Consider the following 26570-nt stretch of genomic DNA (forward strand, 5'->3'; position numbering starts at 1 on the left):
CAATTGCACTCATCTCACATGCTAGTAAAGTAATGCTCAAAATTCTCCAAGCCAGGCTTCAACAATACATGAACTGTGAACTTCCTGATGTTCAAGCTGGTTTTAGAAAAGGCAGAGGAACCAGAGATCAAATTGCCAACATCTGCTGGATCATGGAAAAAGCAAGAGAGTTCCAGAAAAACATCTATTTCTGCTTTATTGACTATGCCAAAGCCTTTGACTGTGTGGATCACAATAAACTGTGGACAATTCTGAAAGAGATGGAATACCAGACCACCTGACCTGCCCCTTGAGAAACTTGGATGCAGGTCAGGAAGCAACAGTTAGAACTGGACATGGAACAACAGACTGGTTCCAAATAGGAAAAGGAGTCCGTCAAGGCTGTATATTGTCACCCTGCTTATTTAACTTCTATGCAGAGTACATCATGAGAAACGCTGGACTGGAAGAAACACAAGCTGGAATCAAGATTGCTGGGAGAAATATCACCTCAGATATGCAGATGACACCACCCTTATGGCAGAAAGTGAAGAGGAACTAAAAAGTTCCTCTTGATGAAAGTGAAAGTGGAGAGTTGAAAAGTTGGCTTAAAGCTCAACATTCAGAAAACGAAGATCATGGCATCCGGTCCCATCACTTCATGGGAAATAGATGGGGAAACAGTGGAAACAATGTCAGACTTTATTTTTCTGGGCTCCAAAATCACTGCAGATGGTGATTGCAGCCATGAAATTAAAAGGCACTTACTCCTTGGAAGGAAAGTTATGACAACCTAGATAGCATATTCAAAAGCAAAGACATTACTTTGCCAACAAAGGTCCGTCTAGTCAAGGCTATGGTTTTTCCTGTGGTCATGTATGGATGTGAGAGTTGGACTGTGAAGAAGGCTGAGCACAGAAGAATTGATGCTTTTGAACTGTGGTGTTGGAGAAGACTCTTGAGAGTCCCTTGGACTGCAAGGAGATGCAACCAGTCCATTCTGAAGGAGATCAGTCCTGGGTGTTCTTTAGAAGGAATGATGCTAAAGCTGAAACTCCAGTACTTTGGCCACCTCATGCGAAGAGTTAACTCATTGGAAAAGACTCTGATGCTGGGAGGGATTGGGGGCAGGAGGAGAAGGGGACGACAGAGGATGAGATGGCTGGATGGCATCACTGGCTCGATGGACGTGAGTCTCAGTGAACTCCGGGAGTTGCTGATGGACAGGGAGGCCTGGCGTGCTGCGATTCATGGGGTCGCAAAGAGTTGGACACAACTGAGCGACTGAACTGAACTGAACTGAACCCCTTAAGAGACTGAAAACCTACATGGACTTACCCATCCTGAAATATACAACGTTTAGTCAACTATGAAACCCAGCCAATGTCAGCTGGAACTTTAGGCCTGTCTTTGGTAAGCAGTCCCACCTGAAAGTCAAGATGGTTCTTCCTGAGCCATTCTCACCTACGCCATGGCTCTGAGCCTGGTGCTACAGCTGAATTAGGAAGGCTCTGTACTTTCACAAGCTTCCAAGAAAATGACAATTTGGGAGAGAGCAGTGAGGGCTAATTTTAAAAATTCAGTTAAACTACTGCAGCACCAAAATTTAACTCCAAAGTCTTATAAGAACTGTTAGCTCTTGAGTTTTAGAACATCTCAACAAAACCCCAGAAAAATCTCAAACCATATTATTCAAAATAGTCACAGTATTTCTCATGCTTTTTCCTTCTTTATCACAGTTCTTCTTCCTTTTCTTAATCAAGTCCTTAATCAATTTACCTCTTAAGACCCTCTATAAGCCCTATCACTTCTATAGATCCTTTTCTAACTTATTTCTCTGAAGTCTTATATACTAGTATGCACCATAATATTTAGCTGGTGCTTGTATATGTATATATGCATTCGTGCACACAATCTTGTGTTGGTAGCTGTTTTATCTAAGCTGGTTTATTATTCCATCTACTCCGCCACAGAACAATCCCCACAGAAATCAAAACATAGTTCTGGATAGAAATTGGTCTCAAGAACTACTTGATTACTCAGAATTTTTGGACAGCCTCTGTTCATTCTAATATGTTAAACATAAAGGTGCCTTCCTTAAGACTATACCACAAAGACTGGAAAGGCAGCCAAGAATTCAGGTTTAGCAGGAAAAGGAGAAGCAGAACAACAGGTGTTAGTAAAATGCTATGTAAATATATATATTTTATACAACTCATAATGGGCACAATTTATCTTCAGATAATAGAAAGCTGACCATTTATAAATTTGGAATAAAAAGTATCTCATAAGTAGACAATTTTCTGTGACTATCTAGTGTGTGTGTCTTTTTGGTCTCAGCTTGACATTCTAAGAAAGTCTATAACTTGCCTGATGCTAACAAGAAGGTGAGACAAGCTTTCAGAGCAATGGGCTGTCATGAAATAGAGTCCCTTAGTCAGACATATCGGAAATAGCCAGCTCAAGATGACACCTCTAGCCTAGAAAACTTAGTAGAAGTCAGGGGGATCAACATTCTTCCTCTTTCTTAGTTCAGGCATTAACAGTCCTTATAGACCAAGTACATTATCACTATTCTACAAGCCCAGGTTTATTTCTTTTTTGTAAGTTTAGAAGGGAAAATTCTTGTCGTTCCAGACAAAAATTTGAAGTGATTCTTATTGATAGAAGTATGAAATAGAATATTTTCAAGGCAGGATTAAAATCGATGCTTCTGATGTTGCTTGGGTGTAGAGAACAAGATGTTATTTTGCCTTTCTTACTTTATACAAGGAGGAAAATTCCTCAAACCTGTATGGAGTCTTCTCCCACATAAAATATCACCCCCCAAAAAAAAAAAAAATTGTGTGTGTGGTGGGTGGGAAGGGAACCCAAAGCTTCTTTGGTCTCTAAGACTGTCAGGAAGAAGGCCTGATGGGACAAGATGGCCAGCATGCGCTCCAAAAGGTGGGAGGGACTAGACCTGGTTGGGTGACTTATAGGCGGAAGTGTGGCCCGGCCCGGGGCCTGTAGACCCCGGCTAGAGAGTTCAATAAAGGTGCTGGAGAGTTTCAGCAGGTGAATAGGGCGTTCCTCCTTCCGCACAACACCGAGAGCAAGCTCCTGGCAAAGTGGCAAGGCCCATACGGAGAAGTCTGGAGAATCGGTCCATTCGATTACGACGTCCTGTGCCCAGATAAACAAGAGAGAGAAAAGGAGTCATCATGTCAACTGATTGAAAGCCTGGTGGGCACAGGAAGTGGTCTCGATCCACCCAGATGGAAGAGTCCTCAGGTCTGAGAGGAGGCGGGCCCTAGGGACATACTCCCGCCAGCCAGCAGGGGGAGACACCACTCTCAGAAGGTGACTGGAGAGATCTCTTTCTTAGAGAGCATGCTGATGGTAGCCCACCACGTGGAGAAAGGGCCCAGACACAGAGCTGAAAAATAAAAAGATCCTACAGGAGCCCAGGAAGACAGCAGTAGGCAAAACAAAAAGAACAAGCCAAAAGTGGGGAAAAAAGCAAACGAAAACCCCAAAGGGAAATCTACTTAATATTTAAAAGGTGGGTAAACGTGAAAGTGAAGTCGCTCAGTCGTGTCCAACTCTTCGCGGCCCCATGGACTGTAGCCCACCAGGCTCCTCCCTCCACGGGATTCTCCAGGCAAGACTACTGGAGTGGGTTGCCATTTCCTTCTGCAGGGGATCTTCCTGACCCAGGGATCGAACCCGGGTCTCCTGCATTTCAGGCAGACGCTTTAACCTCTGAGCCACCATAAGGACTATTCAAAGTTGTACTGAGTTCTCATGATTCAGTATTTAGACCTGGCTTCTACCAGGGTTAGAACTTTGTATAGTTAATGGATGGTCCATCTTCCAAACAATGTGACTCAAGCAATTACCTCTTTTTAAAGGACAATGTGCTGGCCTAAACAATCTATTCTCAAGTGAAACCTCACTATTATATTTGCTCTCATTCTGAGGTGCCGTAGCCTGGATTCAGTCAGTGGTTGCATTGCCAATATGCCATTTATGCTCTAAAACAGTCTGCCTGCAGCTGGAATTCAGTCACTTGTTCTACGTGTAATAACAAACCAGTTTAGCAAAACTAGAGTTGGAAAAGGGACGTGAATTAATTCAAGCATGTTATTGCAAAGAGAAAAATATATGCGATCTAGCCTTTATCATATTTGTATAAACATCACTTTTAACCTTTATTTTACTTAAAAAGAAGAACAAGTCAAAGAGTTTGTAAAATCCTTCAGGTCACATTTCCAGGGCTTAACATCCCTAAATGTTAAGAAATCTTACTGTATGAAAATTCTTAAACATTCCCAAACTTAAAAAAATTTTTCCCTACAGATTTTGGTCATGCAACTTGTTGAGTTCACTTAGGACTCAGATACCTGCTTCTTATTCTCTGGTTCCCACATAAGAAAGCAGTCCCAAAGACAGGAAGTCAGTGGCATCAAGCTGGCCAGATGAGCCATGTTGCCATCAAGCCAATTAACAAGACATGCCCAGATAGTGAGTCATCTGGTTTTTACTTCTAATTGGAGAACTGTCTCCTCTCATTTGATACAGAGGCAGTTCTCAGTCAGAAGATCTACAGTAGGGATTTTTAAAAATAGGATGGAAAGTCCACAGTTTACAAAACTCAGATTCCTGAGCCTAACCCCAGAAATCTCTCTGAATCTGGAGGTGAAAAACTCCTCAGGTGACAGCACCCTCAGGTTTTTTTCTTTCCATGACAATCCTGAGCTTTATTCACATAGATGCCCGGGTTCCACCAAGAACCCTGTGTAATTTAGCCAGGGGATATGTATATTTTTTCCCATGTCCTGAGGCGAGCAGGATTTTAGTTCCCTGACCAGGGATTGGATTTGGGACCCTGTGGTAAGAGTGTCAGGTCCTAACCACAGGACCACCAGGGAATTCCCTGTACTTCTTTATAATAGAGAAAAAGTCAAACATGATTATCTCATTCTTTCAACCCTAATGGTACCAATATCACACCTGTGATCCTGGTTTAGTTCTGCCCCCAAAGGAGGCTTGACTAAAAGAATTAAATTCCTTGGAAGCATACCTGAGAATACCAAATGACATAGTATCAGATGGATTATAGCAGCTATTTAAAAAAAAGTAACAAATGAAAAACAGCTGCGTTAGTATGAACAGTTTTTAAAAAACTGCAGAAGGGACTCCTTTTTGTCTTTGTTAGGATGAATAGGCATTATTGCTGGGATTCTGGAGCAAAAAGCAATCCTATTCCATGTGTGTCCAAACCTTAAACTCTTCACTCCGCTACCCAGCCACTCCTTCTAACACACTGATGCACAGGGAAAAGGCTGTAGATGCCACCAGTGAAACTGAAGGCTATTTTTCAACCTTAGATTAAATTAGACAAAGCTGCTTCAAACAGTATATCTGGAGTGATGACGTCACAGACACCAGGAAACCCTCCAGACCCACTGGTGTGATGAGGTGGGTGCTTCGTCTGCGTGTCAGTGAGCCTGTGGTCTCGCTGTGAGAATGAACATCGGGGTGGCAGCATCCTCACAGCGCTAGGGGCATTTAGAACCTGAGCGCGGCTTTCTGCCGGTCCTCGGAAAGAGAAGGGCTGCTTGGGACCTACCGATGGCGGGCCCGCCCTGCCTCTTCTCTTCTAGGATGGCCGCCAGGTCCTTGGGCGCGGGCTTCTGTGGCTGGCTACTGAGCGTCTGTTCCAGCTCTGGGTTTTTCACCTTTAGCAGCTGATTTGCCTTCTTGATCTTCTGACTGTACTGCCTGGCCATCAGGAAAACCCTGCTCCTGGTCTTGTCTACATTGTCCAGCCCGGGCTCAGGGTTCTCTAGGTCCGCTGGGGACAGGCTGCCGCCGGCCACATCATAGGGACTTTCTGTGGGCGGCAGGTCACTGGCCAGCGACAGCCGGTGGAGACTCAGGCAGGAGCTGTCTTTGGCGGCTGGGGCTCGGTCCAGGGCGCAGGGGGCTGGCCCGGGCCTGTCTGCGGGCGGCGCAAGGAGAGCCCGGCCCACGGGCAGCGAGAGCGGGGAGCGCGCGCTCAGCTCCGGGGCGCTGCCCGCCAGCGGCCGCTCCTGCACGTCATCTTTGCTAACCGGAAACGCGGCCAGGAGCCGGTCTCTGGCTTTCACTTCGTTTTTCTTGATGTAATTTTCCAAGTCATTCCAGATTTCATCTACTTCTTCAGACAGTTTATCAGAGATGGACCGATCTGCTAGGGCCAAGTTGCAGCCGAAGGAGTTATAGAGCAAACTCAGATAATCGTTATCGGAGGGGCCTGGCGGGTAGGGCGCCTCGTCCTCACTGAACTGGAGGCTGTCCTGGGAAGCAGAGGCCCGCAGACTATCACAGCACCCCAAGTCGGCCTCCAAGCCCAGGAAGGTGCTCCTTACAGGACGCTTCGGGCTGCTGCCCTTGAAGTCCCGGGAGGGCGCCTCTGGGAGCGCAATGGTGTCATAGACATTCTCCTCCATCACCTGGAGGTCGTGCACGCTTTGGTTCCAGGCCTCCCCGGCCGGGAGGGCTCCATCTCTCCTGGGGTGCAATGTGCTCTCCTCCTCAGGTCCTGCTGGCTTCTTGGAGAAGGCCAGCTCGGGGGTACTCTTGGGGCGAACAGAGTCCCTGACTGGTTTGTGGGGACTGACTTCAGCATCTTCACGTTTAGCAACCATCAGTTTCAAGTCCTCGTAACTTATGTTGTCATAGACATGGTCTATGTCATCTATAGTCAACTCTATAGAGGACCCGTAGGGAGTTGTCCCGTCCTGCCCCTCTGTTTTAGGGTCACCCTGCAGTTCCCTCCGGGAGCTGTACTGAGAACCACCACTGTCCCTAGTTCTTATGTCAGGGGGACATGTGTTGCTCTCGCCAGCGCTGCTGGCCCGCCGCACAATCCTGTGGCCAGAGCTGGAGGTCTCCAAGGACTCGATTTGTCCCATGTGCCAACTGCAAGGTCGACTAGAAGTGCCATCTTCACACAGCTGGGCTGAGTTCAGATCCGAGGAGGAGAAGGATGGCAGGAACATCTGATAGTCATCTTCATCCTCCTGGTTCTCCTGCGACCTTCGGCTGGGAAACAGGGCTTGGCGGATCTGGTGGTCGGTCCAGATGTTTCTGACAGCCCCGCCTCCACGAAGCATGCTCAGGATGGTTGAACTGCTTGGCTGACTGCTCCGCTGGGCAGGAGAGGGCCCTGCTGAAGTCAACTGGGGAGACCCTTCCTCTCTGGAAACCTGAGGATGAGAGAAACATACCTATTGAATTACACCCAACAGGTCACGTAATTCAGAATAGTCTCCTGTATTTATACATTGTCTTTCCCCCTAGACGTGATATTCTTAAAGAAAATCATCAGGACACATGGTTGATTTTTAATTGAATTGAAAGCACATTGGATATTTTGCAGTAGGGGCAGAAAGATCAGGAACTGATGTTTACTGAGAAATAGGCTCAGCTATTTGAAGACGTTCTCCAAACTGCATGTTCATAATCACTCTTTGAAGTGGATATGATTGTACCAGTTTCAGTGGTAAAGAATCCGCCTGCAAAGCAGGAGTTGCAGGAGATGCAGGTTTGATCCCTGGGTCAGGAAGATTCTCTGGAGCAGGGCATGGCAACCCACTCCAGTATCCTTGCATGGAGAATCCCATGGACAGAGGAGCCTGGTGGGCTACAGTCTATAGGGTTGCAAAGAGTTGGACATGACTGAAGCAATGTAGCAAACAGGCACGCACGTACCAGTTTCACAGTAAGCACATTTAGGCTCTTAGGGTTCAGTAACTTAACTCTCCCTCATCAGTGGAAAGGCTAGGATGCAAACCCAGGTCACCTTATCCCACTGCAGGGAATCAGCTAAATACAGAAAACTGTCAGATACTTCAAATCATTTTGATATGCTCTTGGAAAATAACATTATACAAATGAACATATATAGGTGTCAAGGGCCAAGGTATCTGGTTTCTTTTTGGGGCTTGATCCTTAGCAGTCTCATCCTGGTTATTGGTGTACCAGAAACACCTCTGTCAGTGATCTGACTATGCCCTTTGAGAGTTTCTTTTAAATCTCTGAAACTGCATGACCCTGACTTGCACTGCCTTGGTTTATAGATTCTAGGCAAAAGAGCCTTTGTTTCAGGAAGTTAATTTAATCCACTATTGAACTAATGAAATTTTTACTTTCTTTCAGAATACATTTAATTAATATTTAGATGTCTGTTAGGAAGTAAATACGAGTGACACTAATGACTTTTAATCAGAGAGAACAATGAGTCTCTAATAACTTGGAACCTTTCCTGATGGAGCTCAACTGTGCATGCAGGGAGCGGACTGCCCTCTGATATCCTCTGTGGGTATTGGGATTAGCTTCAAAGAGTTGAAAGGGTTAGGACAGGTTCAACCTAATTATTACCAGCGACATATTTTCTGGTCAAAACACCAGCATAACCTATTGGAAATGTCAAATTAACAAGAACTTTTCATCACTGATCAATGAAACTGGGATACCTATTACCTTGAAATTCAGTTCAGTTCAGTGGCTCAATCGTGTCTGACTCTTTGCGACTCCATGGACTGCAGCACGCCAGGCTTCCCTGTCCATCACCAACTCTCGGAGCTTACTCAAACTCATGTCCATTGAATTGGTGATGTCATCCAACCATCTCATCCTCTGTCATTCCCTTCTCTTCCCGCCCTCAATCTTTCCCAGCATCAGGGTCTTTTCCAATGAGTTAGTTCTTTGAATCAGTTGACCAAAGTATTGGAGCTTCACCTTCAGCATCAGTCCTTCCAGTGAGCATTCAGGACTGATTTCCTTTAGGATGGACTGGTTGGATCTCCTTATAGTCCAAGGGACTCTCACAAGTCTTCTCCAACACCACAGTTCAAAATCATCAATTCTTCAGTGCTCAGCTTTCTTCATAGTCCAACTATCACATTCATACATGACCATTGGAAAAACCATAGCTTTGACTAGATGGACCTTTGCTGACAAAGTCATGCCTCTGCTTTTTAATATGCTATCTAGGTTGGTCATAGCTTTTCTTCCAAGGAGCAAGTGTCTTAATTTCATGGCTGCAATCACCATCTGCAGTGATTTTGGAGCCCCCAAAAAATGAAGTCTGTCACTGTTTCCACTGTTTTCCCATCTATTTGCCATGAAGTGATAGGACCAGATGCCATGATCTTAGTTTTCTGAATGTTGAGTTTTAAGCCAACTTTTTACTCTCCTCTTTCACTTTCATCAAGAGGCTTTTTAGTTCTTCTTTGCTTTCTGCCATAAGGGTGATATCATCTGCATATCTGAGGTTATTGATATTTCTCCTGGCAATCTTGATTCCAGCTTGTGCTTCATCCAGCCTGGCATTTCTCATGATATACTCTGGCATACAAGTTAAATAGCAGGGTGACAATATACAGCCTCGACATACTCCTTTCCCGATTGGAACCAGTCTATTGTTCTATGTCCAATTCAGCTATTGCTTCTTGACCTACATATAGATTTCTCAGGAGGCAAGTCAGGTGGGCTGGTATTCCCAACTCTTTCAGAATTTTCCACAGTTTGTTGTGATCCACACAGTCAAAGGCTTGGGTGTAGTCAATAAAGCAGAAGTAGATGTTTTTCTGGAACTCTCTTGCTTTTTCTGTGATCCAGTGGATGTTGGCAATTTGATCTCTGGCTCCTCTGATGGGATAAATCCAGCTTGAACATCTAGAAGTTCATGGTTCATGCACTGTTGAAGCCTGGCTTGGAGAATTTTGAGCATTACTTTGCTAGCGTGTGAGATGAGTGCAATTGTGCGGTAATTTGAACATTCTTTGGCATTGCCTTTCTCTGAGATTGGAATGAAACCTGACCTTTTCCAGCCCTGTGGCCACTGCTGAGTCTTCCAAATTTGCTAGCATATTGAGTGCAGCACTTTCACAACATCATCTTTTAGGATTTGCTATAGCTCAACTGGAATTCTATCACCGCCACTAGCTTTGTTCATAGTGATGCTTCCTAAGGCCCACTTGACTTCACATTCCAGGATGTCTGGCTCTAGGTGAGTGATCACACCATCGTGGTTATCTAGGTCATGAAGATCTTTTTTTGTCTAATTCTGCGTATTCTTGCCACCTCTTCTTAATATCTTCTGCTTCTATTAGGTCCATACCATTTCTGTCCTTTATTGTGCCCATCTTTGTATGAAATGTTCCCTTGGTATCTCTAATTTTCTTGAAGAGATATCTGGTTTTTCCCATTCTATTGTTTTCCTCTATTTCTTTGCATTGATTGCTGAGGAAGGCTTTCTTATCTCTCCCTGCTCTTCTTTGGAACTCTGCATTCAAATGAGTATATCTTTCCTTTTCTCCTTTGTCTTTTCGCTTCGCTTCTTTTCTAAGCTATTTGTAAGTCCTCCTCAGACAACCATTTTGCCTTTTTGCATTTCTTTTTCTTGGGAATGGTCTCTATCACTGCCTCCTATACAATGTCATGAACCTCCATCCATAGTTCTTCAGGCACTCTGTCTATCAGATCTAATCCCTTGAATCTATTTGTCACTTTCACTGTATAACTGTAATGGATTTGATTTAGGTAATACCTGAATGATCTAGTGGTTTTCCCTACCTTCTTCAATTTAAGTCTGAATTTTGTAATACAGAGTTCATGATCTGAGCCACAGTCAGCTCCTGGTCTTGTTTTTGCTGACTGTATGAACTTCTCCATTTTTGGCTGCAAAGAATATAATCAATCTGATTTTGGTGGTGACCATCTGGTGATGTCCATGTGTAGTCTTCTCTTGTGTTGTTGGAAGAGGGTGTTTACTATGACCAGTGCATTCTCTTGGCAAAACTGTTAGCCTTTGACCTGCTTCATTTTGTAGTCCGAGGCCAAATTTGCCTGTTACTCCAGGTATATCTTGACTTCCGACTTTTGCTTTCCAGTCTTCTATAATGAAAAGGACATCTTTTTTGGGTGTTAGTTCTAGAAGGTTTTGTGGGTCTTCATAGAACTGTTCAACTTCAGCTTCTTCAGCATTACTGGCTGGAACATAGACTTGGATTAATGTGATACTGAATGACTTGCCTTGGAAATGAACAGAGATAATTCTGTCATTTTTGAGATTGCATCCAAATACTGCATTTCAGACTCTTTTGTTGACTATGATGGCTACTCCATTTCTTCTAAGGTACTTTTGCCCACAGTAGTAGATATAATGGTCATCTGAGTTAAATTCATCCATTCCAGTCCATTTTAGTTCACTGATTCCTAAAATGTTGATATTCACTTTTGCCACCTCCTGTTTGACCATTTCCAATATGCCTTGATTCACGGACCTAACATCTCAGGTTCCTATGCATATTGCTCCTTACAGCATCGGACTTTACTTCCATCACCAATCAAATCCACAACTGGGTGTTGTTTTTGCTTTGGCTCTGTCTCTTCATTCTTTCTGGAGTTATTTCTCCACTAATCTCCAGTAGCATATTGGGCACCTACCGACCTGGGGAGTTCATCTTTCAGTGTTCTATCTTTTTGCCTTTTCATTCTGTTCATGGGATTCTCAAGACAAGAATACTAATGTGATTTGCCATTCCTTTCTCCAGTGGACCACGTTTTATCAGAACTCTCCACCATGACCCGTCCATTTTGGGTGGCCCTACATGGCATGGCTCATAGTTTCATTGAGTTAAACAAGGCTGTTGTCCATGTGATCAGTTTGGTTAATTTTCTATGATTGTGGTTTTCATTCTGTCTGCCCTCTGATGGATAAGGATAAGAGGCTTATGGAAGCTTGGAATATCCACCTACTAATATTCTGTCTGCCTATGGAAGCTTGGAGTATTCACCTACTAATATGTCTGTCTGCCTACTGACCTGCCTGTCTGTCTATCAGCGAGGGCAAGAATATAATTTTATCCTGAATGTTATTTTTCTATTAAAGATTTAACAATAAAAAGTCTTATTAGTCATATAATCCTTTGTTCACTTTTTTCCAAATAGTAAAACTGTGGCCACTTGAGGACTAGGAATAAATAAATACACGCACATATGGATATGTTCAGTTCAGTTCAGTTGCTCAGTCATGTCCGACTCTTTGCAACCCCATGAATTGTAGCACGCCAGGCCTCCCTGTCCATCACCAACTCCCAGAGTTCACCCAGACTCACGTCCATTGAGTCAGTGATGCCATCCAGCCATCTCATCCTCTGTCGTCCCCTTCTCCTCCTGGCCCCAACCCCTCCCAGCATCAGAGTCTTTTCCAATGAGTCAACTCTTTGCATGAGGTGGCCAAAGTACTGGAATTTCAGCTTTAGCATCATTCCTTCCAAAGAAATCCCAGGGCTGATCTCCTTCAGAATGGACTGGTTGCATCTCCTTGCAGTCCAAGGGACTCTCAAGAGTCTTCTCCAACACCACAGTTCAAAGGCATCAATTCTTCGGCGCTCAGCCTTCTTCACAGTCCAACTCTCACATCCATACATGACCACTGGAAAAACCATAGCCTTGACTAGACGGACCTTTGTTGGCAAAGTCCTGTCTCTGCTTTTGAATATGCTATCTAGGTTGGTCATAACTTTCCTTCCAAGGAGTAAGCGTCTTTTAATTTCATGGCTGCAATCACCATCTGCAGTGATTTTGGAGCCCCAAAAAATAAAGTCTGACACTGTTTCCACTGTTTCCCCATCTATTTCCCATGAAGTGATGGGACCGGATGCCATGATCTTCGTTTTCTGAATGTTGAGCTTTAAGCCAACTTTTCAACTCTCCACTTTCACTTTCATCAAGAGGCTTTTTAGTTCCTCTTCACTTTCTGCCATGAGGGTGGTGTCATCTGCATATCTGAGGTGATTGATATTTCTCCTGGCAATCTAGATTCCAGCTTGTTCTTCCAGCCCAGCGTTTCTCATGATGTACTCTGTATAGAAGTTAAATAAGCAGGGTGACAATATACAGCCTTGATGTACTCCTTTTCCTGTTCGGAACCAGTCTGTTGTTCCATGTCCAGTTCTAACTGTTGCTTCCTGACCTGCATACAGATTTCTCAAGAGGCAGGTCAGGTGGTCTGGTATTTCCACCTCTTTCAGAATTTTCCACAGTTTGTTGTGATCCACACAGTCAAAGGCTTTGGCATAGTCAATAAAGCAGAAATAGATGTTTTTCTGGAACTCTCTTGCTTTTTCCATGATCCAGCAGATGTTGGCAATTTGATCTCTGGTTCCTCTGCCTTTTCTAAAACCAGCTTGGACATCCTCAGTTTACATGTGAGCTAAATCTCCTTCCTTCTCTACACACACACACACACACACACACACACACACACACACGCAGCTTCGGAATGCATATTCTGTATATATTCTGGGAGAAATGTTAATCTCTTTATCTCTTGAGTCTTTTTCTGCATTTAGTATACATTCATTTTTGTTAGGAGATGGAATTTTACCACTAAGAAAAAAGCACATTGGTGCTTTCTTTCTTTCTTGTCTTCAGGTTTCACAAGGTTTAGTTAGTCCCCATATAGAGACTTGGTTTGATCATTATCATGAAAAGTTTCCAAGAAGCTCCTGAGATTGTATCTCTAGGACTAATAGAGCGATTCCCCCACCTGGTACTAAGCCAGGCTTGCTCTGTGATCATAGTTTGGCTGCCTCGCAAAGCCACCTTCTGCTGTTTGCTTTTGAAAACAAAGTGCATTAAAAAAACAATCAAAATCTCTTATGTCATATTTCAGGAGAGTGATTCAATTCATGCTAATAAATTTTCAAAAGTTTCCAAACAGAAATATGCACTACCTGAAAAAAATCCATCTGCCCCAATTTTAAGCAAATCATTTAAACATAAGACTATCGATTTTTAGATGTTTTGACATCCTGACTGAAAGATCCATCATTTATTAACATGGTCACTCTGGCCCTGTGCCAAGGAGTGGGGCAGGTGGAGATGTGGGGGAGATTTTCACAGCCACATCGTTACAGAGCACAAAGCAAGAAGCCAAGATCGATTCTCTAAGAATTGTTAGTTAAGCCAATCTATCCGTAGGCATTTCGGACATGGTTCCCTCCGGTCAGGATACAATATTTATTGTTCATAGGTAATAAATGTGAATATACATCTTCCAATAAAACATACCATTTTTATTCCCCCTTCTCCTAACCTTTCATTGGAGGAAGAAAAATCAAAACTTGATATAGTGAAGTTTTATTATACCACATATCATCACACCTCTCATACCACCAGCAGGTCTGCATTCTTAGAAGGGGATCTTTGTGATTGAAGGCTGATGCTTTGAAAAAGGAGCAAATACTCGGGATGAAGAACCTTGGTCTTAAATGCACATAGGCACAGGGCAACGTGGAGTGGACCACAGCCTGTGCTGGTGTTACATCCTAAGGAATCTTTACAGCTTCTGAGCAGAGAGGTGGGGCAGAAAGATGAAGAAATCATCGCCTTGGTTCTGAGAGATGAAGCTGGGGGTGGGGAGGTAGGGCAAGGGTTGAGAAGAAAGAGGCCTAACTTAAATCTACTTCAACATGTAATTGTTAACACTTGGAAGATAAACTGGAGGTTAGATTTTTAAGGAGAAGATAGGTAGGTATAAAGGCTGCCTAAAGTAAACATTTCAAAATAAGGAATGTAATAACACTTACCTTTTGAATGTCTTGTGCTGTTTCTGAAAAACAAAGGATTTAAAACATTTTAAAGTTTGAGGATTAAAAATGTAACTCATACATAGCTAACCACTGATATTTTATAGAACTTTTAAACTTATTGTTAATCACTGAAACCCATTGAAACCCAGTTTCAAGGCTCTTTTGACCTAATTTTCAGAAAATAGCACTCAGTTACCCAAGCTACATATCCTGTACTATAACAACTCGACATACATCTGAATGTTAAGTACCTTCCTTAATCCCTGAGAGAGCAATGGACTAATTCATATTAAGTTTCAAAAGCTTTCCCTCAAAATATATATAACCTGAAAAAAATACACATGAAAATCATTTAAACATAAGATTATATTTGTTAATTTTTAAACATTTTATTGGTTGTAACAGAAAGGCATAGCATTGATCAAAAGGGTCACCTTGGCTCTGTGCTAAGGACGGTGCAAGAGGAGTTGTGGGGGGAGACTTACTAGCCGCATCCTCATAGATACCCTTATGATACCCTGATAATCTGTGTCTCATCTTTATACGTTAATTACAGAAGCATGTAAAGTAAAAAGTGATTGAACCTTCTCCACAAATTCTACCCCATAGAGGCAACCCCAATCAAAAAAGTTTGATGGTCATCTTTCCAGGTCCTGTTCCCACCCCACCCCCCATCCCAGTCTTGTTTTTATAATAAGGGTGCAATATGCAACACTGCATTTCCTGCTAAATATATGTACACAAGCCTATCAGTAGACAGATATGTACATCATTCTTTTTAACAGCTGCAGAATATTCCATGTAGTGCTCTGGGATTTGTAACTTTTCAAATCATTTTTCACTAGATGGATACATTTATTACGTGGTATCCTGTTAAAAACAAAAGAACACAAATACTCATAAATGTGTGAACCCTGGGTGAGTATGTCTATACAGGAAGTGTACATTGTGAAACATATACAAGTGAAAAATATGAAACTGTTGGTTCAAGGGAAATTGCACATTTAAAATTTAAGTGGGTATTAACAAATTTTGCTCCAAAATCACTGCAGAAATTTATACACCAATAGCTTCAGAGTGCCTGTTTTTCTCTGTGAGCAAGCCCACAGCTCTCTCACCTCTGTGTATCTCATGTATATGTATGATTTTCTGATTACTAATGTGAGTGACCATTTGTAAATTTTATTGGCAGTTTGTGTTTCTGCCGGATTATATTATCTGCCTTCAGAATAGAAGTCCTTTGTCTTTTTTATTAATGTGATTTCTTACATTAATATTCACAAGCATTAATCTTTTTATGTCCACTGTTATCTATACTACAAACATTTTATGTCATTCAGCTTTACATTTTATAACGGGACAGTATTACTTACAGACGTTAATCAAACCTGCTAATCTGTAATTCATCTGGTGTTGATTTTTCTGTATATTGTGTGACTTTGTGGATATCAACAGGAATGAAAAAAAAAAGTGATCTAGGACTTACCGCTGGTCTTCAAAACTTTATGTGATCTTGAGGAAGGTTCTGGGAGGAAAAATAAGGCCAGCATCATTTGTCAAACCAAATCAAGATTTTTTTCTTTATAAGTAATTATTATTGTTCAGTCACTAAGTCGTATCCAACTCTTTGTGACCCCATGGACTGCAGCAAGCCAAGTTCCTCTGTCCTCCGCTATCTCCCAGAGTTAGCTCAAATTCATGTCCATTGAGTCAGACATGCTAGCTACCCATCTCATCCTCTGCCACCCAAATTCACCTAAATCCTGATTGCTTAGAGATACTTGGCAAGACATTCACTCTATCAAAACTGTAGGATGAACACTAAGCTATGCAATCTGGAGTCACCTAACAGAAAACCAACCCAACCCATAGTAGCACAATGTTCTCAGCTTTAAGTACCACCCTCTTCCAACAACAAAAGAGAAGACTCTACACATGGACATCACCAGATGGTCAACACCGAAATCAGATTGATTATATTTTTTGCAGCCAAAGATGGAGAAGCTCTATACAATCAGCAAAAACAAGACCAGGAGCTGACTGTGGCTCAGATCATGAACTCCTTATTGCCAAATTCAGACTGAAACTGAAGAAAGTAGGGAAAACCACTAGACCATTCAGGTATGACCTAAATCAAATCCCTTATGATTATACAGTGAAAGTGAGAAATAGATTTAAGGGACTAGATCTGATAGATAGAATGCCTGATGAGCTATGGATGGAGGTTCATGACATTGTACAGGAGACAGGGATCAAGACCATCCCCATGGAAAAGAAATGCAAAAAAGCAAAATGGCTGTCTGGGGAGGCCTTACAAATAGCTGTGAAAAGAAGAGAAGTGAAAAGCAAAGGAGAGAAGGAACGATATAAGCATCTGAATGCAGAGTTCCAAAGAATAGCAAGAACAGATAAGAAAGCCTTCCTCAGCGATCAATGCAAAGAAAGAGGAAAACAACAACTGGAAAGACTAGAGATCTCTTCAAGAAAACTAGAGATACCAAGGGAACATTTCATGCAAAGATGGGCACAATAAAGGACAGAAATGGTATGGACCTAATAGAAGCAGAAGATATTAAGAAGAGGTGGCAAGAATACACAGAAGAACTGTACAAAAAAGATGTTCACGACCAAGATAATCACGATGGAGTGATCACTCACCTAGACTCAGACATCCTGGAATGTGAAGTCAAGTGGGCCTTAGAAAGCATCACTACGAACAAAGCTAGTGGAGGTGATGGAATTCCAGTTGAGCTATTCCAAATCCTGAAAGATGATGCTGTGAAAGTGCTGCACTCAATATGCCAGCAAATTTGGAAAACTCCGCAGTGGCCACAGGACTGGAAAAGGTCAGTTTTCATTCCAATCCCAAAGAAAGGCAATTCCAAAGAATGCTCAAACTACTGCACAATTGCACTCATCTCACATGCTAGTAAAGTAATGCTCAAAATTCTCCAAGCCAGGCTTCAGCAATGCGTGAAGCTTGAACTTCCAGATGTTCAAGCTGGTTTTAGAAAAGGCAGAGGAACCAGAGATCAAATTGCCAACATCCGCTGGATCATGGAAAAAGCAAGAGAGTTCCAGAAAAACATCTACTTCTGCTTTATTGACTATGCCAAAGCCTTTGACTGTGTGGATCACAACAAACTATGGAAAATTCTGAAAGAGATGGAAATACCAGACCACCTGACCTGCCCCTTGAGAAACTTGGATGCAGGTCAGGAAGCAACAGTTAGAACTGGACATGGAACAACAGACTGGTTCCAAATAGGAAAAGGAGTCCGTCAAGGCTGTATATTGTCACCCTGCTTATTTAACTTCTATGCAGAGTACATCATGAGAAATGCTGGGCTGGAAGAAGCACAAGCTGGAATCAAGATTGCCAGGAGAAGTATCAATAGCCTCAGATATGCATATGATACCACCCTTATAGCAGAAAGTGAAGAGGAACTAAAGAGCCTCTTGATGAAAGTGAAAGAGGAGAGTGAAAAAGTTGGCCTAAAGCTCAACATTCAGAAAACGAAGATCATGGCATCCGGTCCCATCACTTCATGGGAAATAGACAGGGAAACAGTGGAAACAATGTCAGACTTTATTTTTTGGGGCTCCAAAATCACTGCAGATGGTGATTGCAGCCATGAAATTAAAAGACGCTTACTCCTTGGAAGGAAAGTTATGACCAACCTAGATAGCATATTCAAAAGCAGAGACAGGACTTTGCCAACAAAGGTCCGTCTAGTCAAGGCTATGGTTTTTCCTGTGGTCATGTATGGATGTGAGAGTTGGACTGTGAAGAAAGCTGAGTGCCGAAGAATTGATGCTTTTGAACTGTGGTGTTGGAGAAGACTCATGAGAGTCCCTTGGACTGCAAGGAGATCCAACATTCCATTCTAAAGGAGATCAGCCCTGGGATTTCTTTGGAAGGAATGATGCTAAAGCTGAAACTCCAGTACTTTGGCCACCTCATGCAAAGAGTTGACTCATTGGAAAAGACTCTGATGCTGGGAGGGATTGAGGGCAGGAGGAGACGGGGATGACTGAGGATGAGATTGCTGGATGGCATCACTGACTCGATGGACGTGAGTTTGAGTGAACTCCGGGAGTTGCTGATGGACAGTGAGGCCTGGCGTGCTGCAATTCATGGGGTCACAAAGAGTCGGACACGACTGAGCGACTGAACTGAACTGATAAGAGGATTATGTTCAATCTCCTTCTGCCAGAGCCCTATGCCAAGCCTCAGACCTCACAGGCCAACTGTCCATCTGACATGTCCCCAGCATGACCACAGACCCAGCAAACTCAGCATATCCCAGTCTCAGCTCACCAGTCTCCCCCACAGCTGCTCCTCCATCTGTATTTCTTATCTTGTTTGTCATTCACGTTATCTTCCCTACTTAGTGGCCAGGACATCATTTTAAGTTTTTTCCATTTTTATCCATCACAATCTTACAGGATCCTATTGATGTTCCACCCCAGTTACCACTGTTTTATTCCAAACCTTTAGCATCTCTCACACAGACTAGAGGAACAGCCTCCTCCCCAGTGTCCCTGCCTACTTCATTTTCCACCTCGAGCCAGAATTCTCTTTTCAAAAGGAAAACATCTCATTGCTTAAAATCCTTCCATTCTTGCAAGATCAAGTTCTTGCAAGCTTGAACTTGCAAGTTCTGCCTGACCTACTTGGCCTTTCATAATCAGGCCCTGATACAACTCTAGTCACATCTCCTTCCATTTACCTTGCTCACCTGCACCTCCAGTCTACCTTGCAGCCAAGGCCAAACAAGTGGCAATAGCTGTCTGATCTAAGGTGTGCTGGCTGAAGTCTCAGGGCCTTTGCAATGTGTTGTCTCCATATCATCAGGCTCTGCAGATTCTACCTGGGGTCCTGGTCCTCTGCTCTGTGTGGTCTTCTGTCGTTCCTAGAGGGCTCAGCTCCCTGTCTCCCCCGCTTTTCAGAACTTCCATTCAACTTCTACAAACTCCATTGTATGAACTGCTATTTGTTCAACCTTTTTTGACTATCCCACTAGGCTACAAAGTCCTTGCAAGCAGAAATCATGGGCGTTATTTTTACATTTTCTTAGCACAGTGTAGGAAATCAGGAACTTAGTAAATGCTGACTTAAATAAAGAAAAATCTGAGGGCTAAGGGGATACCACAAGAAGTCTAGTTTAGCAGATGTGTATTAAAATTTTAGATTTGAAGCAGTTTTGGTATATGTCATTTATAGGATACAATTTTTCACCAGCGCCAGTAAGTGGGATTTAAACACCTGCATGCCAGTGGTAAAATACTATACAAAGCGAACTTAGTTAATTGACATGTTTTATAGTAACTGAAAAATTGAGAGTTAAGTAGAAAGACTTTTAGAACTAAAGCTTGAGAGCCTCAAAGATAATCAAACTGGTGATGTGTTCAAAAACCAGAAAGAAAATACCTTTTTGTCTAACTGAAAGGGACTTTCATTACTAGTGCCCCCAAATTATTTAATTTTGATTATATCTGATTATATTTTATTTACCAGATTTCCTTCTCAGCCGATACGGAGCAGAGCCATTTCGAGAGCCACAAGTCTCTCCCTCGGGACTGTAACAGAAGCCTGGGTAATCTGTAAAGAACCACAGATGTCTATAAGAATGCAGTGTTCCATGCTGATCCACTTCGATGTATGGCAAAACCCACCACAATACTGTAAAGTAATTAGCCTCCAATTAAATACATTAAAAAAAAAAAGAATGCACTGTTCCGTGACTTTTCAGAAAACGGGTAGGACTCGTTCGTCCTGGGTATCTGTGGATTTCTATTTCATCAGACATGGTAGAATTCCTCCTTCCATAACCGGGGTTGAATATGCATCTCAAGACTTTGTGGTTACTGTGGGACCCGCAGGAATGAGTTAGCAAGGTAAACCACATTCCTCACTTCCACCCCCTCCCACACCCCCAGGCACTCACATGTATTCTAACTACTACTTTTTCACTCTCTGGCAGAAAGAGCTACAACCTTTGGCTTTCTCCTTCCTAAAAAGTTAGTTCAAATGTGTAAGGTGTGGTAACTTCTGGCACCCATTCAGACTCACCAGCAACTCTGAGACCCACAGAGGTCAGACAATTCCATTAGAATAAAAAAACAAGGCCCCTGAGAAACTGCAGCAAAGGGTCACATCAGAGACCCTGTCAAGGTACTAGAGAATTCCATCTGGGGAGTAATTTCAAGAGGCATTTCTGCCTGGCATGGTGGTAGAGGGTGCCAAGCCCTTCCTGACCCCGTGGAAGCTGCCCTCCATGTTTTTTTAGACACGCTTTAAATGGTTTAAGTTCTCTTCTCGGAAAAGGAATTTTCATTTCATTTCATCTAAGGGGTACACAGACTTTGGATTAAGAAAATCTGGTCTAAGTCTAAAGCATTGCAGCATATTCAGTGACCATCTGCACCCTGAAGCTTGAGGATAAACAGTTTTAGGACATAGCTGTAGATGGGTATTCTTCAAATTGAGGTTAAGCATCTTTAGGTGTGTCTGAAGTGTGAGAAAGGTCTGAGGATTATAAAGACCACATAGACTTCAATGTCAGAGTCAAAGGTATCCAAATGAGGTCATTCGGTCCAATGCACTGGCCTATCCTGTTCACAGCCAGCTGAGACCAAAGTCAGGGTAATTCTCCTCGGCTGGGATGCTGTGGATAGACCTGGCCTGGAAGAGAGGCACAGGACGCCAGTTAGAGGCTTGCCAGCATTCTGTGTGCTCAGAGAATCTTTATTATTTTTCTGTGTTATTTATTTCTTCTTTGTTAGTTATATTCAGATCTCAAGCCTCATATTTTTAAAAAAAAAAGTGTGTAATTACTGTAATTTATTTTGAATTTTTTTATATTGGAGTATAACTGGCTAACAATGCTACAGTTTCAGGTACACAGCACAGCTGCTCACCTACACACACGTGTCCCTCCCCCAGCCTGTTCCCATCCAGGCTGCCACACGACACTGAGCAGAGCTCCCTGTGCCATACACAGCGTCCTTGTTGGTGTCGAAGAGCTAACCCAGAGCCTGGCAATAAACAAACAATGTTGTCAAATGTAGCCGCTCATGTTGAACAGCTATGCATGCTAAGTCACTTCAGTCCTGTCTGACTCTGTGACCTTATGGACTGTAGCCTGCCAGGCTCCTCCATCCGTGGGATTCTCCAGGCAAGAATACTGGCGTGGGTTGCCATTCCTTTCTCCAGGGGATCTTCCTGAGCCAGGGGTCAAACCTGTGTCTCTTATCCCCTGCATTGGTAGGTGTTTTTTTGTTTTTGTTTTTTTTTTTTTTTAACACTACCACCACCTAGGAAGCCCAAACACAGCGTTCCTGGATGGGCTCGAACCACCAACTTTTCAATTAACAGCTGAACTCACTAACCGACGGCACCACAGAGACTGGGACTGAACAGCTGACCCTCTGGGTCCTCATATGTCTCCATCTTTCCTCCTCATTCTCACATGCCCATCCATGACCTCACCTTCTCTACAGAGTGTCCATTTGTATTATATACATATTGATAAATCAGCTATATGAATATATTGTACAGCACAGGGAATACAGATAATATTTTATAACTAGAAATAAAGTAAAATCCTTTAAAACTGCAAATCACTGTTGTATACCTGGGAATGATATACTGAAATTCAACTATGGAAGTGTGTTAGTTGCTCAGCTGTGTCCGACTTTTTGCGACTCCATGGACTGTAGCCTGCCAAGCTCCTCTATCCATGGGATTCTCCAGGCAAGGATACTGGAGTGGGTTGCCATTTCCTTCTCCAGAGGATCTTCCCGAGCCAGGGATCAAACCTGGGTCTCCCACACTGCAGGCAGATTCTTAACTGTCTAAGCCACCAATCAACTATACCTCCAAAAAAAAAAAAAGAATCTCAAAGAGATTTTTACTGAATAAAATAAGTGGCTTCAGAGAACACAGGGCACTGAGTCCCAGCCTAGCTCTCTGATGGGGTCATCTTGCATCATTTCCTGGTGGGGTCCAGTGGGCATGCAAGGGGGAATCTCAGTGCTGGTGCTCATTTCTTTATTTCAGTAACGTTTCATTTCTTTTCCTGCTGGAGATTAACAACCAGCAGGCTAGGAGGAAGAGAGGGTGTTGTTTAAGTGAATTAGTGTTTGTACTTGGGGAAAGATTCCTCAAAAGTAGGAAGTTTTCAGTAAAAGTTTCTGTCAGACTTGGCTGTAAGTCTTTGAAGCTATTGCTTCTTTTTAAAGTCTGTTTAACCTGGGCAGTAACAAGGATGTGGTAAGTGCTTTGAACAGGTCTTATTTTATTGGAAAGACCTCACTTGTATTTATTCTCTGCCTGCTACGAGAAGTGTAAGACACAGTCACATGTGTGGGGCAGTTGTAACTTGAAATGTGAGCTGTATCAGGAACCAACACCTATCGAGTTAGTGTGATTCTTACAGATAATCAATATATTTTTTGCTCATGGGGGTGATGTGGGAAATGCATTGTGAGACCTTCATTGTTTTGGTGGTGATGGAGGTGGGGTAAGAGGTGATCCTGGAAGCATAGCTTGCTGTGAGTTGATGTGGAGACGTGATGATGAGCCATTGGCGGGCTCACAGATGAACCAGGAGAAATCAATGGAGAAAGAAGCCAATGGGTTAAAAAGAGATAATACTGTCCAACTGGCTCTGTCTGTTACAACAGTGAATAGAGAGCTGCTACTTTCTTCCAGATGGGTTTTGACATCTCATAATTGACAACTGACATCTGTAAACCTGAAGATAGGAAATGTGATAGATACACGTGGACAATGAGATTTCAAATTGTGTAAGAAAACAGAACTTACGAATGGCATCCATTTCAAGTATTGCTTGCTTGGCCTGAAAGAAAGAAGATGTAGTTATGATTACAAAGACCTGTTTTGTTTGTTCCTTGTTTAAACTACCAATCCCAAGACAGGTTTTACCCCACTGGGATGAGTGGTATTTGAAAAGTTTTTATAAAACTAAAACTCCTTTCTTTTAGGCACTAATACAGAATTCAAGGGATTCAAACAGTTGAGCATCCTCATGTGGGTGGTAAATGCTGTCCCTTTGGTGCCCCGGGGCTAAGCTTACAGCCTCCACCAGGCAAGAAAAAAGGGAAGGAAGAAAGGAGGGAAGGTGGGGGTAGGGGAGAGAAGACAGAGGGAGGAGGAGGAAGGGAAAAGAAGAGGGAAAGAGAGAAAGACACTTTCACCAAAGGATCTATACCTTGGCTGAGCAGCTTTTCATACAATCTAGATTCCTTCTATGCAACCCTGGTCTATTGAATCCAATCTCAATCTATGCAATCAAAGTTTCAAGGTACAGAGCCTACACCATCAGCCCTCCTCATATCACGGGGCATGGTAATTCTTTTGGGCTGAATGCAAAATACTTGCTGGACGGTTCCTATGTTTTCCTCCCTCCAAATATGATGCACTTATCAGGTGACTCTCCCAGCTCCCTGCAGCATGCCTGCACCACCATCTCTTTCGTGTGCCCTGGAATATCCCGAGGGGGAGAAAGAGCTGCAGTGTGGGAGAGGAGCCCTGGAGGACACGGTCTGTGATCCAACTCTAGCTCTTAACTAGGCAAGTGCTCTCACATTTCTGCATAAGTTCCCTCAACTTGAAGATGGTCAGATAGGACGCACCTTTCATACTTGCTACTGGTAGCAAATGACAGCCATTTAACCCAGTTAGTTACCATCTACTCCCGCAGGGGACTGACCCGGATAACCTTGACTCTGGCTTCCTCTACATACATCCTTCTCCCCACCTCAACCCTGAGCTTCTGAAGTTTATTGCTTTGAGGCTTCTTTTGGTTATGATTGTTATCATATGTTATCAATGTTTAGGGAACTATAAAAAGATAAGTTAATGGCCTTAACATGAATTATTTTGCCTGAGGATTCAAAGAAGAAAAAAATAAGGTAGGCTTTCTTGCATCTTGAATGTCATTTTCATTTTTCAAGGTAGTGTGACTGAGCCTACAAATATTATGCTAAGAATAACTTACAGAATAATTTTACTTTGTCGCAGTATGTGACATCACAGTAAAAATGTCTAGGCTAAGTGGCAAAAAAAAAAAAAAAAAAAGCCTTGATGCAGTCACCTTAATTTTGAGAAAACAAATGTTTATCCTTTTTTATAACACTGATCTTTTTGCCATACATTTAGAGTTTGAGGTTACTAGTCAAGTTAATTTTAGACACAAATGTTAGCACAATTTCTGTGAAGGGCATTTGCAGGACCATGTGTATATAGAAAATCCAACAGTTTCTACCTGCACCTTATTCCCAATTAATCTGGACAAAAGTTAGTGTATATGACACATATATAGATGGACCATATGGCTAACTTCCAGGAAGTTTCTTGATATTTATAAGCTTGACTTTAAGAACTCAGTATTTTTTTTCTTGCTTTGATATTTAATATCAAAAAGTACTATTCCCATATTTTCCACTAGGGGTCAGTCAAGGACCATCACAGAATTAAAGGACCAGAAGGAGGTTTTGTTCTTTGTCATTTGTTTTAGTTGCTAAGTTGTGTTGACTCTTTAGGAGGAACCAAACTTCTTCAGCTGTTAAATAGTAGAACAATGATACATTTTTGGATATTTTTCCCATTATGCATTTTATTTAATGAGAGTAAAATCTTTTGAAAGCTTTAAGAAAATAACTTAAGAAATAGTCTTGAGAAAAGTAAAAAATTCAAATTAGTAATAATCCTGCTTAAATAAGATAGAAAATTGTCATAACCTTATAGTGGATATAATATAGTAAATAAGAGTGCTTTCATTTTCCCCGGGAACAATGTAGTTAAGACCATCTTTGCAGCCAGGCAGAACTGGGTTTGAATCTGGACTCAGTCCAGATTGCATAAACTAGTCCTAATTGCATAAACTAGGGCAGTTTACTTTCCATCTCTGAGCCTCTGTTTTTATTTCTCTAGAATGGGGAGAACAAGACCTTTAGCAGAAGGCATTTTGCTAAAAGGAAGAAATAAGCGTATAAAGTACTCAGCACACTGCATGGTGCTCAAGCATTTGTAGCTGAAAAAATAGATTGTTTACATCCTAAAAGGGTCAGGGCCAAAAAAGTACAATTCTACCATGACTCTATTAACCCTTATAAAATATAAAGGGAAAACTGCTTGGAATACACACCCCCTAGTGTGGGAGAAAGAGGAAGTTCTGTAAGCTAGCTTCATTTTGCAATGGCCAATAACTGCCTTTCAGAACCCCTTTGGCAGTTTTGATTTTCTCAGGGACAGGTGAACAACAGGTGGGGCTTATGAATGGCACCTGCCATTGCTCAGAAGGGCATTCCAAGAGACAAGGCCAGCAAACAAATGATTAAGTATGAAGACAATGCATTCACCTCTCTGCGTGAGTTACCTGACCCCTTGGAACGCCCTGATGAGCTGAGACTCACGCGTCAGTCAAAGCCCACACCCATGCACATTCATTTCCTGGGCACAGAAGCGCTGCTGACAGCCCCTGAGGACAAGCTTCAAAGACTTTTCAAAAAGTATGCAAAGAGCAAACAGACTTTCTTTCTCAGAAATCTCAGATCGCGTCATTTCCCACCCAGTTCTACCCTCATGAGCATCGTCCCATTTACTGCTCTACTTGATTTCTCCCTGCCCCAGCATAGACCCCTTCCCCGGATGCGTGGATCTTCATATCCTTTAGGACATCTAACCTTTCCCTTCACTCTAGAACAGCAAGCAATACATAATCACAGCCGCCCCCAGAGCCTATCATCATCCAGAAGTGCCCTCCCTTGCAGGTACGACTCCAGAAGTCCCTCCTTCAATGACAGATCTCTGTATTTCCATCTCTCCACCCAGACTCTTGCTGAACCAGTTCTCTGACTCATCCTTCATGCACCTGTTTTTCCTGGTTGGTTTCATGCTCCACTCAGCCTGGGAATTATGCTCAATCA

General features: G+C 42.7%; 1 protein-coding gene across 7 annotated transcripts in view; it reads right to left on the reverse strand.

Moving 5' to 3' along the window:
* Positions 1-26570, reverse strand: part of PLEKHG1 (pleckstrin homology and RhoGEF domain containing G1) — a 251673-nt gene that overhangs the window by 5210 nt on the left and 219893 nt on the right. For all 7 annotated transcript variants that reach the window (XM_044924102.2, XM_044924103.2, XM_044924099.2 and 4 more), the window contains 5 exons: positions 23446-23479; positions 20131-20217; positions 16099-16137; positions 14610-14632; positions 5594-7214 (listed from right to left, as the gene is read on the reverse strand). In XM_044924102.2, coding sequence (XP_044780037.1) covers positions 5594-7214; positions 14610-14632; positions 16099-16137; positions 20131-20217; positions 23446-23479 — 1804 coding nt within the window. The remainder of the gene's footprint in view (positions 1-5593; positions 7215-14609; positions 14633-16098; positions 16138-20130; positions 20218-23445; positions 23480-26570) is intronic.

The sequence above is a fragment of the Bubalus bubalis genome, chromosome 10 (assembly GCF_019923935.1).
Source record: "Bubalus bubalis isolate 160015118507 breed Murrah chromosome 10, NDDB_SH_1, whole genome shotgun sequence".
In the NCBI taxonomy this organism is placed as follows: Eukaryota; Metazoa; Chordata; class Mammalia; order Artiodactyla; family Bovidae; genus Bubalus; species Bubalus bubalis.